This window comes from Rhinatrema bivittatum, chromosome 2 (assembly GCF_901001135.1).
Source record: "Rhinatrema bivittatum chromosome 2, aRhiBiv1.1, whole genome shotgun sequence".
NCBI lineage: Eukaryota > Metazoa > Chordata > Amphibia > Gymnophiona > Rhinatrematidae > Rhinatrema > Rhinatrema bivittatum.
This window is the reverse complement of record NC_042616.1, coordinates 158,645,898-158,665,866: the sequence shown is the minus strand read 5'-3', so window position 1 is coordinate 158,665,866 and position 19,969 is coordinate 158,645,898. Positions and strand designations below refer to the sequence as shown.

At 42.6% G+C, this 19,969-nt stretch overlaps 1 protein-coding gene across 3 annotated transcripts in view; it reads right to left on the bottom strand.

Moving 5' to 3' along the window:
• Positions 1–19,969, bottom strand: part of SLC25A40 (solute carrier family 25 member 40) — a 127,197-nt gene that overhangs the window by 66,411 nt on the left and 40,817 nt on the right. For all 3 annotated transcript variants that reach the window (XM_029588800.1, XM_029588801.1, XM_029588799.1), the window contains exons 3-6: positions 11,634–11,693; positions 6,322–6,428; positions 5,382–5,449; positions 664–788 (exon numbers count right to left, since the gene is read on the bottom strand). In XM_029588800.1, the coding sequence (XP_029444660.1) occupies positions 664–788; positions 5,382–5,449; positions 6,322–6,428; positions 11,634–11,693 (360 nt within the window). The remainder of the gene's footprint in view (positions 1–663; positions 789–5,381; positions 5,450–6,321; positions 6,429–11,633; positions 11,694–19,969) is intronic.

Here is a 19,969-nt window from a genome sequence, read left to right as displayed (position 1 = left end):
GTGCTCTTGTAATAAGATATTGCTTAATATTTCAGCTACACAGGCCTGTAAGCATGAAGTGACAAGGTTCTGTGCATTTTCATATGCTGCACCTATACTATGGAATTCTTTGCTTATCAAATTGTGAGCAGAGAGAGATATAAAAGGAAAGGTCTGAAAACCTTTTTTTTTACTGAAGTTTTTAAAATATGAGAGTAGATATTTTATGTGATGTATATTTTCATTAATTTTATTTATTTAGATTTATATTCCACTTTTCACACTTTTTTTCAGCACTTCAAAGTGGATTACATTCAGTATATCATGTTTATTGTTTAATTTATATGTGTATAATGTAAAAATTGTGTTGGAATTTTAATGATGACATTTATTAGTGTAAATATGTAATCTGCAGTGAACTATTTTAGGAAATATAGCAGAATATAAGATTTTAAAATAGATAAAGTAAACTGATAACAAGACGACACTCTCTGAATCCAAATAATGAAAAAAAAAACATTAATTTGTTCTGTAAACTAAGACCTTACAACATGGTGCATAAACACTCATTTGTATGTAACACAGAAGCTGGAACATTTTTTAATGTAAGGCATCAAGTAGTATTTATATTAAAACTAATGGCACAGCTTAACCTGTGAGCTCCAGAAAGGGTTAACAACTTACATCTGGATAGGGCTCCTGCAAAAAGTGAGGCACTAATGGCATCTCTTCCTAATTGATGTATCAAAACATCTCGAAGTTGATCAAAGCACATAAAATAAATTGCTGTGGCTGGCACTGCCATCACTCTATATTACAAGCACAACAAAAAAAGAAAAAAAGATTATAATGATTATGGACAGCATCATTAAATATCTGTATTTATACTAAATAAAATAGTATACCTTCTAAACTGATAACAGTGTATACATTGTAGGCCAGATTTATAAAACTTTTATCCTACAGGTTCTTGGTGAGAAAATCCAGAAAGCAAGTGTTGCTTACCTGTAACAGGTGTTCTCACAGAACAGCAGGATGTTAGTCCTCACATATGGGTGACATCACAGGATGGAGCCCTGTACGGAAAACCTTTTTGTCAAAGTTTCTACAAAGCTTTGACTGACACTGGCACACTGAGTGCCACTGAGCATGCTCAGCCTTTAATTATCCCTGTGAACCACAGGTGTCTCCCTCAGTCTCGTCTTATAGCTAAAAGCGCAGACCCAACTCCGCGGGGTGGCGGGTGGATTTCGTGACGTCACATGCCGTGACGCCAAACGTCGTGACGTCACGCCTTGAGCGGCCCAATTGCACGAACAGAGGCCGCTTTTGCCCATGCAGGAGTCCATCTTCGCGAGCAGCTGGAGGCAGGAGAGGGGAGCCGGTCATCCTCGCCAATGTCTGGAGGGTGGCTGCAAAAAGTAAGTCGCTTTGTTGCTTTACACTGCCAGTCCCCCCTCCCCTCCTCCCGGAGCAAGGCTGCTTTTCGCGCCTGCCTCGGGAGGAGGGGAGTGGGGACTGGCAATCCCGAGCGTAGGATTGCCCGTCCTCTCTCCCCTCGCTCTCTTGCTACTTTTTTTTTTCGCTTTTTTTTTTTTTTTTTGCTTCGGGAGGAGGGGAGAGGACTGGGGCTGCCCCGAAGACCGGCACCCATGGACGCGGCCAGGGCAGGAGAGCGGGGGGCTGGGGGAAAGTTTGCCGCCTACCCTTACCCCTGCCTCTAACGCAGGGGTAAGGGTAGGCGGTAAGTTAGCAGGTTAAACGCGCGGCAAAACGGCAGGGTAAAAAAGCGATAGTCGGGGCGCGGGTTACTGGATGCTAGGGAATAGCTAATTCGATCGTTTACATGCAATATACATGCCGCGTGCAGAAGGGGTTGCCCGGGGATTTTAGGACGCGGTAGGAGTAGGTTAAAGGGGATTGTGGATCGCAGGAAGGGCTAACGCGGCCGGAAAGTGAGTAGAACGCGAGTTAGGAGCGGGGTAAATGCGGCCGCACTTTACTGGATCGATCTGACAGAAGGAAGGAGCCTGTGCCTCCCTGTTTGTTGATGTACCACATTGCCACCTGGTTGTCCGTCTGAATCAGGATGACTTGATTTGAGAGGCAATCCTGAAAGGCCCTGAGACCCTTGGTCTGACCCAGTATGGCATGTTCTTAACCTTTTTTGATGCATGGAATACATTTTATTTGGGCTTCTAAAATCGTATTTTTAAACAATGTGCACACTTCTTGCAAACTTTTAACCTTTGTAACTACTCCTTTTGTTTTTTTTTTGTAATTTACTCATTTTGATATAGTATCCCTTTTAAAGTTATATGCTACTGCAGTAGTTTCACTTAATGTCCTCCCTTTAGTGGATTATATCAAATTTGACTGTATTATGATTGCCCCACCAGGTTGTATGTTCCACTGAGGCTGCCTGTCTTGTTGGTTCTAGGACCAGCTGCTCCACGATGCAGTTATTTATGGCATCTACGTTCCATTTGTTGCCCAACAGATTTTAAAAGAGCCTTAAAAATTCAACTATTTACTCAGGCCTATGAAGAATCAGCAAGTCTTGTTTATGTTTTGCTTAAATCTTTGGTTATAACACAGCTTCTCTCATGTGTTGGTTTGCTTTTTTGTATATGTTATTTATTATGTATGTGGAAACATGTAATCTGCTTTAAATACAACTGCAGAAATGTGGAATATAAATTCTTTTAAATAAATAAATAATAGAAACTTATCCTCTCTAGTATGTTCCTACGAGACATTGACCCAATAATGGGCCAACATGTTACCAGTGCTTCTAGACTGCTTATATCAGTGATGATTTTCATTACTTCTATGCAAAGGATAATAAAAACAGAAGAAAGTTGTGGGCAATGGTGCACTGAGTGCACATAATTAATATTGCTAGCCACAATCAATAATGTTACCATACAAGGACTACATTCATATACCTTCATGCCCATGAAAAGAAGCTATAAGGCACAACATATACAAATGTGATAAAAAGGGAGGAAAAATGTTGAACATATTAGGCACCAAATAGAAAACTATTTGTTTTGCACTTTTTATTTTACTTGACATTATGTTTGGTTTAATTTGCTCATGTTTTTTTGCTAGGTTTAAGGCAGAGGATTTTTTTTTTTAACTACCCTTTCCACCTAACCAGCTGGCATCTCTACCTCTGGCAGCCCAGGAACATTGCTTCCATCCTGGACCTCAGCTAAGGCCACAACTATATTTTAGAACTTTGCATTTTTATCTTGATGTAAACCCGCTTTATAAGCACATGGTTAAAAAAATGTGAAAGATAAGTCAAATAAATAAAACATAACTACATCTTTTATCTCTGTTCCAAGAGCTCAAAAGTGACTGCACAACTATATCACCCCTCTCTTCTCCAGCAGCCCAGAAATATCTGTGCCTTAACTGCATGTTCTTCCTATACTAGCAGGTGCCACACTATAACATCTCCCCATCCAGTCACATTTGACTAGGACTGCATCACAATTTCTTTCTCTAGCAACTCCTGCATCTGCAAGGAATCAAATTGTATTCGTCTGGATGATCAGGCACCCAGAATATTTCCACCCTTGCTCTAGTAAGCAAGCAGTTGTGCTAAATCATTAAACTGAATTTTACCCTTACTGCCAACCTCTAGCTGTTAGAAATTAGTCTGCTTATGTGGAATATCTCTAGAGAATATAAAGCAGGCTCCCATTAGATAATATTCTTAGGCCCACTGATGAATGAGAAGGAATTTCTAAAACTCACAAGCTGCATAGTTAAAAGCTAGTTAAGCAAATCCTTTCTCCTCATGAATGAACAAGTTGACTAAACCTCACGTCTAAGGACATCTATTATATATTCTTTAAGTCATCTATGATTGACATTTTATTTAAAGTGATCTTCAGTGATGTTATGTTTCAAAAGTGATATCTTCAGGCGGCTTAAATGAGGCTGTTCTATGATTTATATAGATATCTGCTTAGTTTGTGTTTTTTTTTTTAAACATTCCACTACTAAAAAGTAAAATGCATTCAGTTTTAGGATGTATTTTCAGAAACCGATATTAATCAATGCTTTCTTTTTGTGGTAGCTGACACCCTTATACCAAAATAGGGGTTATGATATCCTCCCCCAATGGTGTGAGAAGTGTATGTGGAGTGTGGAAGTGGATGTGGAGTGTGGAAGAGTATATGCACTTCTCTTCACATTTTAACAAGAGAGAGACATGGAGGAAAAACTATAGAAGCAGGTAGTGGACAGTGAGAATGCATGCACCTGGTTTCCATGCTGCTACTTCTTCCTTCCACCAGCACATATTTCCCTGCTGAAGTAGGAAGCATGCAGGAGAAAGGGAGGTGTCACCATGAGGACCAGCAACATATGCTCTCACTCTCTCCCCACTCTGCTGACCTGCATCTCTCATTGATGTAATAGAAATGTGGCAAGGGAGATGAAGGTGAGATGAGGAAGAAAGGGAACAATATGGCAGAGAGAAAGAAGAAGAAAGTGACAGGAAGAGAAAAGCAAATGAGAAAGGTGCAACATTGGAAAGAGGGGAGAGGATAACAATGGGCAAGATCAAAAGCATCTTGGAGACAAAGTGAAATTGGGTTGGGGTTTAAGAGGGAAAAGGCAGAGAAAGAATAGGGGGTGGTGGATCGATGGCAGATAAAATCTTGACAGGCTGGGAAGATGAAGAGGTGAGAGGCAGAAAGAGGGGAACAGTAAAAGAGAAAAATGACTCCAAAAGAGGAATCCCGTTTATCCCCAAGGCAGGCCATGCGAGGTAAGGAAGGAAGAGCAGGTTAGAGGCTTGGAGACTAGTTTATCAAAAGGTTTCTGCATCAATGCGTTAGACAATGAGAACTATTTTGTAGAAGACATATAACTAATCGAAGATATTCACTAATTTGCTTTGTTATTGTGATCTCACAGTATTAGGCATATTAGTGAATCTCCATGTCCCTAAATGGATATCAATGCCTTGCAATGAAGTATCAGGCTAGCAGCAGTGTTGCACCATTCTTGGGCAGTTCACAGAAGGTCAAAGCTCAGATACAAACTATTAGGCAGAAATATCTAGGTTCGTCGCCAACAAATGAGAGCTGCCAGCACTGGCTAAAGGTGGATCTGGTAAGGAAATTGTACAGGCTTCTCCATACAGTTTTGCCAATACTCCTAAGCCTGGGACTTACAACACAAATATGCCAAATCCTGTGAAAGCATGCACATCTTTCCCAATTTACAAAACTGTAATGTGATTTTTGATGCAAATATGTACCAGGGAAGGGTAGAAGACTTGCACTAACGTTCCATGCCACCTTCTGTCATCATTCCATGAATGCAGCAAGGGCAACATATATTATTGTAGAAAATAGTACACAAACTGTTTAACTTACAATGTTGGAGCAAGACCACTCCATAAAGTTGTAATACCCTCATTCCGAACAATCTGAACAAAAGCATCCTGAAATTACAGAACTATATATTAGTGGTTTATTTATTTTCATTTCTTTCTCAATTAAACACAATGAGGTTGATAACTGAAAAGGGTTTGCCCAGGTAACTTAAGTAACATACGCAAACCCCAAGATTCAAACTGTCTGCCCTGTCAAAATTTTACCCAGGAAAGGCATGGTGCATTCTGAGGGCAGGGCTTATTTATTTATTTCAATAATTTATATACTGCCCATTTACCAGCTTCTGTTCTAGGCGGCTAACAAATGTAAACATAAAAACGCAAAACAATACAATATTAAAAAAAAAGATAAAACACTAATGCAAAATCATATCTATAAAACAGTAAAAACTTCTTAAAAAGATAAGTTTTCAAAACTACGGTAGGCCTTATGATCAGACATCTTTCACAACTCAAGCAGAAGGCTATTCCAAAAAGCTGACCCAACATGTGAAAAAGTGTGGTGGCCGGCTATTTGCAAACATGCTGCTTGTCCCTGGTAGTGCCGATACTCAGTCCTATCTGGCTCAACTTACCCTTAAGTCTGGTCAGACAAAACACTATCCTAAAGTTACCTGGAGACTTATCCAGGTAAGTTCTGCTCCTTGGTACAAGAAGATCCACTGCAAAGATGATTCTGAGAGCTGACCCGGGGATCACAATTTGCCGCAGTGCCCTGGGGTCAAACTCCATTCCTTTCCTACTCACAAAATAGCCAGTGTTTGTTTTCCTATAGAAGTCAAGAACCATTAACCAGAAAAAGCTCTTGGCGAGTGCACAAGTGCCAGTTTACCAATCTGAATAAGTGACAGCAAATGAAAGACTTCTTTCCTGTTTGAATTACAAGCATAAACTAAAAATTAAATACATGATTTCCTTACCATTGTTCCTTTGAAATGTTTGGGTGCTTTATACCAGGCTTTGCTGTTCCCATTTTCACAGACAAATAGATGATCCATAAGGCCATTGCAATACACAAAACATTTTCCTATCATTAGAACAATAAGAGGAAAAAAAATCCAAAGTTACTATTTTGTTTTGTTGAACAGCATCAATTTGATAATGATCCTTATAGCTGAAATCAGTGACATACATCAATGACAGGAAACTGTACAGTCAAACTCAAACTCAAAGAGGGCAGCAGATCAAGAAAAACTAACTATTAAATATGACACAATTGAGAAATTATTTGCCCTTAAAGTCTTGCTGTATCGTAAACAGGCTTTTATATATTCTACATTTTTAGGTGCATTTCAACGGTGAAAAGCTCCTAATATCATCTCCATATCTGTCTATCTGCATGCATGTGTCAGGGATTGTAAGGGTGCTTCGAAGGGTTCCTCTGCACAGACAGACTAGTTGGTGGTAGTAAAGAAGCAGAAAGATAATAGCAGCATAAGAGTGAACTGATCAGACTTGTGGAAATAGCAGAGGTTGTAGAAATACTGCAGTATGCCAAAAGTTAGCCAAAATGCTAAAGTATGTCAAAGGCCAGCATTCTGGACTCAATTTGTGAGAAATTATATGACTTACAAGAATGCAGTATTATTAGCCTGTATGAAATAAGACAATAGTACTAACCAACTGAAAAATGTTATACTTAAAAAGAAACTTACCCATTAGTGTGCAGGTTTGAGGGAGATAATGTATATAACCTAGTGCACAACCAAAATGCTCTCGAGCTCTGCATGTGCCTTACTTTGCTGTGGAGTTCTAGCTGAAATTTAGGAGTCTTTTAGTAAAGATCCCATTCTTCTACCAAAGTTCATTCAAATCCATCCATGAAGAGCCCTCATGCCACCCAATAGATGTAATGAGTGTGAGCCCATGCTTATATCTGCAATACACACTTTTGTGCACTTTCAACTTCCTTTTCCTTGGCCCTGCAGTTTCCTCCTTCAGGTTAGAAGTCCAATCAGAACTGGCCTCTACTGGGTTATGGTGACCCGATTCACAACCACCCAGGGTTTTCCCCTATTTTATGAACACTTCCTCCCCCATCCTTTTCTTAGCCTAGCCACTCAGTAACTATCTTTGGATCACGGCTCCCACAGAAACTGTTATGCACACATGCCAAGCCTGGCCAGTAATGTCACCATATAGCAATGACTGAGACACCCTCCACCTAAGGGCTGTGAACATTGCCTTTGTAGCATCTCCATCTCATCATCCTGGGAGCAGAAGCAGGCCCAGGAATTGAATCCATATATGCTCTTAATTGTTTTATAAAAAGATAACACGTGAGATACATGTTAAAGGCAGACGTACGATAAAAAAAAAAACCTAAAGAAGGTAGTCAAAAATATGCACATGCATGAGTTTTGTAGCATCTTTCAATTGCATTTGATGGGGCTGTGGCTACTTATATTCTGGTCATTTTTCAATAGCAAATTCCAGGACCATAGTTGGCTCTTACATGAAGTTTGAAACTGATTGGTATATTTTAAGGAAATTTATTGTGCCTCAGGACAGATGACTGAACCACCACAATAGCACTTAATCAAGCATATTAAAAACACTAAAAAGAAAATTCAGTTAAAATTTAAGAACATAAGAAATTGCCATGCTGGGTCAGACCAAGAGTCCATGAAGCCCAGCATCCTGTTTCCAACAGAGGCCAAACCAGGCCACAAGAACCTGGCAAGTACCCAAACACTAAGAAGATCCCATGCTACTGATGCAATTAATAGCAGTGGCTATTAGCTAAGTAAACTTGATTAACATCAGTTAATGGACTTCTCCTGCAAGAACTTATCCAAACCTTTTTTGAACCCAGCTACACTAACTGCACTAATCACATCCTCTGGCAACAAATTCCAGAGCTTAATTGTGCGTTGAGTAAAAAATAATTTTCTCCGATTAGTCTTAAATGTGCTACTTGCTAATTTCATGGAATGCTCCCTGGTCCTTATATTATCTGAGAGTGTAAACCAATTCACATCTACCTATTCAAGACCTATCATGATCTTAAAGACCTCTATCATATCCTCCCTCAGCCGTCTCTTTTCCAAGCTGAACAGCCCCAACTTCTTCAGCCTTTCCTCATAAGGGAGCTGTTCCATTCCTTTTATCATTTTGGTTGCCCTTCTCTGTACTTTCTCCATCGCAACTATATCTTTTTTGAGAGGCGGTGCCCAGAACTGTACAAAGTATTCAAGGTGCGGTCTCACCATGGAGCGATACAGAGGCATTATGACATTTTCCTAATAATTCCTAACATTGTTTGCTTTCTTGACTGCTACAGCACACTGAGCTGACGATTTCAAAGTATGATCCACTACGATGCCTAGATCTTTTTCCTGGGTGGTAGCTCCTAATATGGAACTTAACATCGTGTAACTACAGCAAGGGTTATTTTTTCCTATATGCATTACCTTGCACTTGTCCACATTAAATTTCATCTGCCATTTGGATGCCCAATCTTCCAGTCTTGCAAGGTCCTCCTGTAATGTATCACAATCCGCTTGTGATTTAACTACTCTGAATAATTTTGTATCATCCGCAAATTTGATAACCTCACTCGTCGTATTCATTTCCAGATCATTTATAAATATATTGAAAAGCACCGGTCCAAGTACAGATCCCTGAGGCACTGAGAAAATTGACCATTTAATCCTACTCTCTGTTTCCTGTCTTTGTAATCCACGAAAGGACATCGCCTCCTATCCCATAATTTTTTAGTTTTCTTAGAAGCCTCTCATGAGGGACTTTGTCAAACGCCTTCTGAAAATCCAAATACACTACATCTTCCGGTTCACCTTTATCCACATGTTTATTAATCCCTTCAAAAAAATTAAGATCTGTTAGGCAAGACTTCCCTTGGGTAAATCCATGTGGACTGTGTTCCATTAAACCATGTCTTTCTATTTGCTCTACAATTTTGATCTTTATAATATTTTCCACTATTTTTCCTGGCACTGAAGTCAGGCTCACTGGTCTATAGTTTCCCAGATCGCCCCTGGAGCCCTTTCTAAATATTGGTGTTATATTACTGTATTGCAAACTCTAATTTTCTCAAACCTAGACTAAGGTAACTCCTTATTTCTCAGTCTTCCCACATGCCTCTTAAAACCATTACAAGTACTACAAAATGCCTCAGCAAGGCTCTTGCTAGGATCCAGGAAATTTGATCACATTACACCCGCGCTAATTTCTCTAAAATGGCTGCCAGTACAATCCTATCTACTTTAAAGTATTAATGCTAATATTCAAAATCATTCACACTAGTAACACTGGTATGATAGGAGTGACATTACACTGCAGAGAACACGAAGATCCCAAAATAAAGGACTACTGACTGTTCCAACAATATGGAGCACACACTTGACACATGTAAGAGATCATGTGTTTTCCATAGCGGGCCCAAAACTTTGGAATTCCTTACCTGAAATGCTACATATGGTAACATACAGAAAGAGATTTAAAAGTGAACTAAAGACATGGTTATTTATAAACGCATACAACCTAACTTAAAACATCAGAATGAAGAGAACTAAAATAACAAGGACAAGAGATACTAATTGATACATGATAAACAAATTAACGAGAGATTGTACTACAAACAGAATGATATATAAAATTATTTATTTTATGTTGTACTTCACGTCTCATGTCCTGATATTTAATAAATATGTATTTGAGAATTCAGTTGACAGATGTTAAGGTCTGTTTATGTAATCCATCATTCTCTGCTGATTTATACCTAAGAATGTCATTATTGCAAACTATTGTGGTCTTTTACATGGAATGATGGTATATAAAATGTCCAAATAAATAAATAACTATTCAACTTTTCCTCTAAAGTTGCAGATGACAAAACTGCATGGTAAGAGTTGTGACATCTTTTTGAGTTACTTGTTGGCTGCACAATGAGCCCCTAGTGATTGTCACAAACCCTCACAGTGTGTCTCGAGGGTAGGTGGCCCTCTCTGCAGGGTTGCTTGGGAGGACATTAGGCCATAACCAGCATTTGCCTGCTACTGTCATCACGCAGCAACAGAGATCATTGCTTATGCTTCTTCACCTTCGCTCAATATATCCATGCTGAATCCCCTGATGCCGGTACTGATGAAGCAGAATTCCTTGATTTCATTGGGTAGGACGAGCTATATGATGGTTTGTCTCTTTGCATGTCACTGGTGCTTGACTTTGATGAATGATGATGTTCCCTCAGTGCTGATGCACTGCCTATGCATTTCTGGCTTTTTGATGTTGATGCCTCTGATGACAATGGATTGGTCTTACACAAATCAAAGAGCTTTTTCATGAGCTCTAAATGGGTCTGATGGCCTCCGAGAGTCATCTTACTACAAGAGTTACAACCAAAGATGTGTCCATCGCTAGCAAACCACACAGACATTGTACAGGTGCACTGGAGGACCTTATTGACACCAATGGCCTTTGGTTCCTTTAGGTACATCGGCCAAAAAATAGCTACAGAAAAATCAAATTAATCAATGAAAATATAAATGAAAAGGCTAATTCTTTGGGCCACTAGGCCTCAAGCAGAGCTGACCCAAAGAAATCAAGGAAAGTTGAAATATGACAAAAAACCTAACAAAGCATTAAAAGAGGAGGCATCTGTGAATGAAAAAGTGATTAATGCTGAAAAACAAACAGGAAAGAAAAAAAATTGTTTTCCTCCATTGAATTGAAAGAACCACCTTTGGCTCTGTGGGGGAAAAAATGAAATCAAGAGAGGCCATGTGCACACACCACTAATGCAGAAGTTTCGCACATGATCAGTAGAGCATTTTTAAAAGTGAAGAGCTTGAGTAAAGCTCCGACCTGGGCTCCACTGGCAGTCACCCTGTGAGAAAGGCCTCCTGCATCCTGCTTGTCCTTACAGAATATATTTTGTTACTTAACTACAATGGTTCATTGTAGAAGTTTGAGCCAAATTCCACGTCTGGCATGCCTGTCTGCCAATAAGCAAAGGGAACAGCAATCCTGCAACTTCAAGCCACTGCTTCAATAAAAATTGCAGAAAAAGAACTGAAAGTAGTGGCACTTACATATAATCAAATACGTATATTTATAATAAAATAAATAGCTGCACAAAGACCAGGCAGAAAATTCTTACAGGCATGACTGCTTGCACAGCCACCTAATTACTGTTGACTATAAAGGGAATGAGAAATAAATTAAATTGAAGGAACATTATGTGCAGCATAAGGATAGATGGAATTATTACCTTTGGAAAATGGCTTCCTCTGGGCTTGCAGTCGAATTTTTACAACATCCAGTGGTGTTACTAAAATTAAAGTACAGTAAATATTCAGAATTATCAATGCATTCTATGCAAAAGCTGTTAAAATTCTTAACTAATAAGAATAGTGTATTGATAAGATGACTTTATTTAATGCAACTCAAAAGTTACAAACTACCATTAACAGTGGAGCCAAAATGGTTGACCGTTCTAGCTGTACTACTTGCAAGTAAAATAAGCAATTGCTATTTGTCTTCCTCAACTTTCCCCAACCAGTAAAGCTTTTAATTCAATTTCTTTTTACACTGATGCGACAATCCAAACTACAATTTATTTCTATAGTCAGTGATGCTCCTCCTTAGCTCATTTCACATTGAACTGATGAAGGCAGCAGAGCTCTGGAAAGCTAGTCATAGATGTATTAACTTAGTCCAATAAAAAGATATCACCTACAGCTTCCATGTCTCTAAACAAAGTAATACTATAACCACACTTAAAAAAAAAAGTCTACAATTAATGAAAAAATGACTTGACTGAGAAACCATGAAACACATATCTTCCACAAAATCAGTCTAAATTATTATTTTCTTTTGTGTGATAAACGTGTTTCTTAGTTTTCAAAAGGTTACCATAGTTGCTGGCCTGAGAATTCACAGTGGCAGCCTGAGTAAGCTGCAAATGAAAACAAAACAAAACACTATAAAATAGCATTTTATATAAAAGGCTGCACTCTGTTCAGTAATGAAGTGGTACCAGAAGTGGATGTATGGCACTTCCTAGGAAAGAATAAAAAAGTGAAAATCGGGGAATACAAAGAAAGTGGGAATTTATTTATTTGTTTTTTGTATACAGACATTCAGCCATAGCCATCACATCGATTCACATATAACAATAATGATAAACAGTTACAATGTGAAGAATAGAAATAATGGTGTTATATAAAATAATGGAGAGAATTAAAGTGGAAAGAGTAAAAATTAATATATAATTAAATTAATCATGTTGGAAAAGCTTTTAGAAATAGTAAAGTTTTTAAATTCTTCTTAAAAGTTTGAGTAGAAGTTGCCAGTCTTAAATCAACAGGAAGGGAGTTCCATAATGTCGGACCAGCAATTGAAAAAGCACGTTGTTTTGTTGAGGTAAGACGGGATATCTTAATAGATGGTATTTCGAGGAGACCAGTGTTGGAGGATTGTAAGGATTGCCTTGAGATTTGGAAAAATATTGTTGTATCCATCCAGTTTGACTTATTGTTATATAATATTTTGTGCCTGAGAGACAGTCATACTGTATTCTATAAAGAAAAGGTAACCAGTGAAGATCTTTTAGCACTGGAGAGATGTGATCCGATTTTTTGTGATTACTAGGTAATCGTGCAGCTGCATTTTGTAATAATTGAAGTAGAGTGATGGTAGTAGCAGGTAGTCCAAGGAGTATAGCATTGCAATAGTCTAATTTGGATAATAGTAGAACTTGCAAAACTAAACGGAAGTCATGATGATGAAGGAGAGGTAATTCTTTTTAAAATTTGAAGTTTGTAGAAATCTTCTTTGATTATGTTATATGTTGTTTGAAACAGAATTCTGAGTCCAAAGTGACTCCGAGGTCTATTGCTTTAACTACAATGTTATTATTAGATAGATGGTTATTAAGATGAATGTCTATTTCAGGAGAGGATTTATTGCCAATACATAGAATTTCTGTCTTATTATGATTAAGATTAAGCAATATTTGCGTCAGTAATTGTATTGTGTTAAGGTAAGAATTACAGAGGTTTAGTGTATTGGTAAGATAGCACATGTTGCTTACCTGTAACAGGTGTTCTCACAGGACAGCAGGATGTTAGTCCTCACATATGGGTGACATCATCAGGATGGAGCCCAATCACGGAAAACTTCTGTCAAAGTTTCCAGAACTTTGACTGGCTCCTACTGGGCATGCCCAGCATGGCACTAACCCTGCAGCCAGCAGGGGTCCCCCTTCAGACTTATTTGATAGCTACAGGCAGTGCCGAAAAAATAAAACAACAGAACGTTACGAACCCAACACCGTGGGGCGGCGGGCGGGTTTCATGAGGACTAACATCCTGCTGTCCTGTGAGAACACCTGTTACAGGTAAGCAACATTTGCTTTCTCACAGGACAAGCAGGATGGTAGTCCTCACATATGGGTGAGTACCGAGCTGAGGATGTCCGAACATGCACCAAATGTACCCAACGGCGTGCAACAGGCACAACAACTGGGGTGGAATTTGGTAGAGGGCATCCTGAACCCCACCGGGCAGGTGGAAGGGTGTTGGTACGTCACGTTGGAAATAGGTTACGCAGGACAGATTGGCCGAAGATGGAATCTTGTCTTCCGGCTTTGTCTAGGCAATAGTGGGCTGCGAAAGTGTGGAGAGAACTCCAGGTGGCAGCCCTGCAAATGTCGGGAAGCGGCACCCATCGTAGGTGTGCTACTGAAGTCGCCATGGCCCTTACAGAGTGTGCTTTAACATGGTCTTGGAAAGGAATGCCTGCTTGCTGATAGCAAAAAGATATGCAGTCCGCCAACCAGGAGGAGAGAGTCTGCTTACCCACAGGTTCCCTAATTTGTTAGGATGGAAAGAGACGAATAACTGAGTGCTCTTCCTGTGGGCAACTGTACGGTCTAGATAGAACGCTAGAGCCCGTTTACAGTCAAGGGCATGCAGAGCCTGTTCCCCTGGGTTGGAGTGGGGCCTGGGAAAGAAGATAGGTAGTATGATGGATTGATTAATGTGAAACTCCGAAACTACCTTAGGCAAAAACTTAGGGTGAGTGCGGAGTACCGCCCGGTCCTGCAGGAGTTTAGTGTAAGGCGGACAGGTAACTAGGGCCTGTAACTCACTAACCCTGTGAGCTGAAGTGATAGCCAAAAGGAAAATCACTTTCCATGTGAGATATTTTAGGTCACAGGAGTGAAGAGGTTTGAATGGTGGTTTCATGAGCCGCCCGAGAACCAGATTAAGGTGCCAAGAAGGGGCCGGAGGACGTAAAGGTGGCTTGATATGGAGCAAGCCTTTAAGAAAATGTGTTACGAGGGGTTGCACCGATATAGGAACATCCCCGACACCTTTATGGAAGGCGGCTACCGCACTTACATGCATTCTGATGGAAGATGTCTTTAGACCTGATTCCGATAAATGCCAGAGATAGTCCAAAAACCTTGGGATTGGACAGGAAAAGGGATCAAGGGACTGCGAGGTGCACCATGATGTGTACCTTTTCCATTTATAGGAATAAGATTTTCTTGTGGAAGGCTTTCGTGAAGCAATCAGGACACGAGAAACTGAATCTGAAAGGTTAAGTGGTTGAAGGATTAACCTTTCAACATCCATGCCGTCAGGGACAAGGCCTGAAGACTGGGAAGGCGTAGACATCCGTCGTTCTGAGTGATCAGATGCGGGTCCTTTCCCAAGGGAATGTGCCTGCGGATGGAGAGATCCTGGAGTATGGGAAACCACACTTGGCATGGCCAGTGAGGTGCTATCAGGATCATGGTTCCCTTGTCCTCACAGAGCTTCACGAGAGTCTTCGAGAGAAGAGGAAGCGGAGGGAATGCATAAAGCAGACCGGCTGCCCATGAGAGGGAGAATGCATCTCTGGGCTGAGAGCGTTCGCTGCGATTGAGGGAGCAGTAATTGTCCACCTTGCGGTTCTGAGGGGACGCAAAGAGGTCTATTTGGGTATTACCCCATTGCTGGAAGAGAGAGGTCGCTATGGAGGGATTGAGAGACCACTCGTGCAGTTGGAAGACACGACTCAGTTTGTCTGCCAAGACATTGTGCACTCCCGGCAAATAGGTGGCCTTGAGGTACATCGAGTGGGAGAGAGCTTCCGCCCAAATCTGTGCAGCTTCCTGACACAGAAGGAAGGAGCCTGTGCCTCCCTGCTTGTTGATGTACCACATGGCCACCTGGTTGTCCTTCTGAATCAGGATGACGTGATTTGATAGGCAATCCTGAAAAGCTCTGAGAGCATATCGCATCGCTCGAAGCTCCAGGAAATTTATCTGGTGTTTGGCTTCCTCTGGAGACCAAAATCCTTGTGACTGCAGATCGTTCACATGAGCTCCCCAGCCGAGGTTGGAAGCATCGGTGGTGAGAACGAGTTGAGGATCTGGCAGGTGAAAAGGCAGTCCCTGGAGGAGATTGTTCTGATCTTTCCACCAGGTGAGAGACAGACAGAGTGCGTCGGTGATGTGGACAATGGTTGACAGAGGCTGAGTCGCTTGAATCCATTGTGACCTCAGAGTCCAATGCATGACTCTCATGGCCAGGTGGGCCATTGATGTGAGATGGACTGAGGACGCCATGTGTCCGAGAAGGACAAGGAATTGTCAAGCTGTTGCTGTATACTGAGACTGCAACTGATGAGCGAGGGACACGAGGGTTTGCATTCGTTGTTGAGGTAGAAAGGCTTTTGCCTGTAAGGTGTCTAAGTCTGCCCCAATGAACGATAAGGTTTGAGATGGGACTAAATAGGATTTCTCGTAATTGATGAGAAGTCCTAGAGAAATTAGAGTGTGTAGGGTCAAATCCAGGGACGATCGAGTGGCTTGCTGGGTTGGGGTCCTGATTAACCAGTCGTCTAGATAGGGGTAGACGTGAACACCTTCTTTCCTAAGAAAGGCTGCGACAACCACGAGACATTTGGTAAAGACTCGTGGTGCCGATGCTAAGCCGAATGGAAGCACCCGGTATTGATAGTGCTTTGGGCCTACTAAAAATCTGAAGTACTTGCGATGAGCTGGAGCTTTCGCAATGTGGGTGTACGAGTCCTGGAGGTCTAGAGAGCAGAGTCAGTCTCCTCTTTGTAGAAGAGGTAGAAGCGAGCCCAGGGTTACCAACTTGAACTTTTCCCGCTGGAGGTACTTGTTGAGGGCACGTAGGTCCAGAATTGGATGAAGCCCCCCGGATTTTTTGGGGATCAAAAAGTACCGGGAATAGAACCCTAGGCCTTGTTGTGAAAGAGGGACGGGTTCTATTGCTCTTAACTGGAGAAGAAGGGAAACCTCCTGCTCCAGAGGGACAGAGTGATCGGTTACTCTCCACGCTTGTAGAGGTGGTGATTCCGGTGGAAGAGCAAGAAAGTTCAGGTGGTAACCCTGAGCAATGATTGCTAGCACCCATTGGTCGGTTGTGATTGATTGCCACATGCCGTGAAAGTGGCACAATCGACCTCCCACTGGTATGCCTGGCAGAGGGATCAGGCTGCTGCTCTCCAAGGGAACGTCAAAAACCTGAAGCAGGCCCGGCTGGGGAGCTGCTTGTGGCTTTTGCTTCCGGGGCTGGCGAGGCTGAGATTTCTGATAAGACCTCATAACTCGGGACCTTGTTGGTGGAGGATAGTACTTCCTTGGGTGGAAGAATGACTTCTTAGAGTCCTTCTTGAAGGGCTGTCTAGAAGGGAAGTCAGAAGGTATCGATGAGAGCTGTTTGAGGGTCTCATGATGGTCCTTTAACTCAGCCACTAATTGCTGAATCTGTTCACCGAACAGATTATCTTCTATACAGGGCAGGTCAGAGAGCCTGTCTTGTACTTCTGGGCGAAGGTCAGAAGACTTGATCCAGGCCCAGCGTCTTGCTGAAATGGCAGTTGCAGACACTCTAGTGGAGGTGTCGAAGATATCGTAAGCTGTTCTTATCTCATGCTTTCCTGCCTCAAACCCCTTGTTGACAAGGGTTTGAAGATGTTCTTGAAATTGGTCAGGCAGGGTTTCAGAGAAGTCCTGTATTTGCTTGAAAATGACCCTGTTGTATTGGGTCATGTACAGCTGGTAAGAAGCAATCCTGGAGATAAGCATGGCCCCTTGGAACACTCGACGACCAATATTGCCCAAAAGGCAACAACTTGTACTGACAGTGTGCCTTCCTCACCACGAAACAGAGGTATTTCCTGTGGCCGGAGAAGATCGCTATGTGAGCGTAAGCCTCCTTGAGATCAAGGGAGTAGAGCCAGTCTCCTCTTCTGAGGAGAGGAATCAGCGTATCCAGCGAGACCATCTTGAACTTTTCTTTTAAGAGAAACCTGCTCAACACCCGGAGGTTGAGGATGAAGCGCAAGCCCCTGCTTCTCTTTGGTATAAGGAAATGTATTATTATTTATTTATTTAAAGTTTTTTATATACCGACATTCGTTAAGAAAACATCACATCGGTTTCCATAGAACAATAATTGGCCAACAGGGCTTTACAATGCAACTGATAAAAGAACTAGAGGGGAGGGGGGCGAAGGGGGGGGGACGGGGTGGAGGGAGGAGGCTTTACAAAGAAACTGAGGAGGGGGGTGGAGGGGTAAGGGAAACTAATTTTAAACTGTACAAATATTTACACGCAAAAAATCATACTTAAATACAAGAAAATGTATAATAGTATACTGGGAGGAGAGAATTGAGGGGGGGAATTCAGTCGGGGTGGCGAAAGAATAGGTGCAGGGGAATAGAAGAGAAGGGAAGTGCGGCTCATGCGTAGGCTCGTGTGAACAGCCAGGTCTTGAGATTCTGTCTGAATGTTTTAGGGCATTTCTCAAGGCGTAGGTGGGTGGGCATAGCGTTCCATAAAGATGAAATACATCGAATAGAACCCTCGGCCCTGCTGAGGTTGAGGGACAGCTCTACCACCCCCGTTGTGAGAAGGGCGGAGAGTTCTGGTCCAAAGTATAGCCTGCTGGGTGGATGAACCCCATGACGGACATGGGGAAGGGGTCTCTGGGAGACGTCTGAAATTGAGTCAGTCCCCCTGATGGACTATGGCGAGGACCATCGTTCTGAGCTGATTTCCTCCCAGCGATGGGCGAAGCTGAGAAGCCTGCCCCTTATCGGGGGATCTGGCATCAGGGGTATATCCGGCTGACTCGTGCTCCCTCACTGCCAGTCAAAACCCCGTAGCTGGAGCTTGCGGGGGCACTGGCTGAGGCCTGGGTGCTCGCTGCTGACAAGGGTGGCCCCTAGAGCTAGTGCATGGCGTGCGAGCTCTGGAGGCCGGAGGATAATATTTCCTCTGTCTTTAAAAGGACTTCCTGGAACTGGGCCTGGAAGATTTCCTAGCAGAGGAAGGGGCGTCGGAGGCGCTAATGGAGAGCTGTTGAAGGGTGCCATGGTGGTCCTTCAACTGGGCCACCACATTGCGGAACTTATCCCCCAAAAGGTTGTCACCTGTGCAGGGGAAGTCAGCTAGCTTTTCTTGCAGCTTTGGACAGAGGTCAGAGGCCCTGAGCCAAGCCATCCTATGGACGCCGATGCCCACAGCAGCCACACTAGCTACAGTTTCAAAAACATCATAGGTGGACAGCACCTCATGTTTGCCAGCCTCCAAACATTGCAGGACAATAGCTGAAAGCGCCTCCTGCTGCTGCTGCTGCAGCAACAGTGTCTCTGCGAAATCCTGGACCTGCTTCCATAGGTTACAGTTCTGAGTCATGTACAACTAGTAGGCAGCAATACAGGCTATGAGCATAGCGCCCTGGAAAACTTTGTGGCCCAAGGCATCGAGCTCCCTATACTCGCACCCCGCCAGGGCCGAGGCGTGGGTACAGGAGCACCTGGCTCTTTTAAGAGCGGACTCCACAATCACCGACTGGTGGGGGAGGTGCCGCTTCTTGCTGCACCAAATATGTGGCATCCACCTTCCTATTGATGGGGGAGATAGAGATTGGGTGCTCCCATATCTGGAGGAGGAGGTCTTCAAAGATATCGTGGATGGGAACCGCCACGATCTCCTTAGGAGCATCGATAAATTGGAGTACCTCCAACATTTTATGTCGCACATCCTCCTCTGAAAGCAGCTGGAAGGGAATAGCCTAGGCCTTGCCCCTAACAAAACCTGCGAAGGACAAATCCTCCGGAGGGGACAGACACCGTTCCTCAGGTGGGGAAGGCTCAGATAGGGGGTCATCCAAATATTCGGGGGAAGACTCTGTGGAATAGTCTCCCCCAGGGATTATAAGGCCCTTCCTCTTCACTAGAGCCAGTGTGATGCAGGCGAGGCCTGTGGGGGATATCAGCCCTGGGTTCCGATGGCTTCGGAGGCCTTGAGGGTACTGCTGGAATTGACGGTTCCCCTGGCATCGAGGGGATCGGGGGCCATGGTAGGCCAGAGGGTCCCAGTAAAGGCTTGGGGAATTGAGGGCTTGGGAACGTAGTACTGGCCGCGTCTTCCTCATCGGAGGACCTAATGATAGGGATTGCTCTGGAGGGGGACATTGGTGGACACTGGAGAACCGAAGGTCCCTTGGGCACAGATTGTGCTGGTAGGGCACCTAAGAGGATGCCCAGATGCTCAAGGAGAGGTGCTAGGTCAGA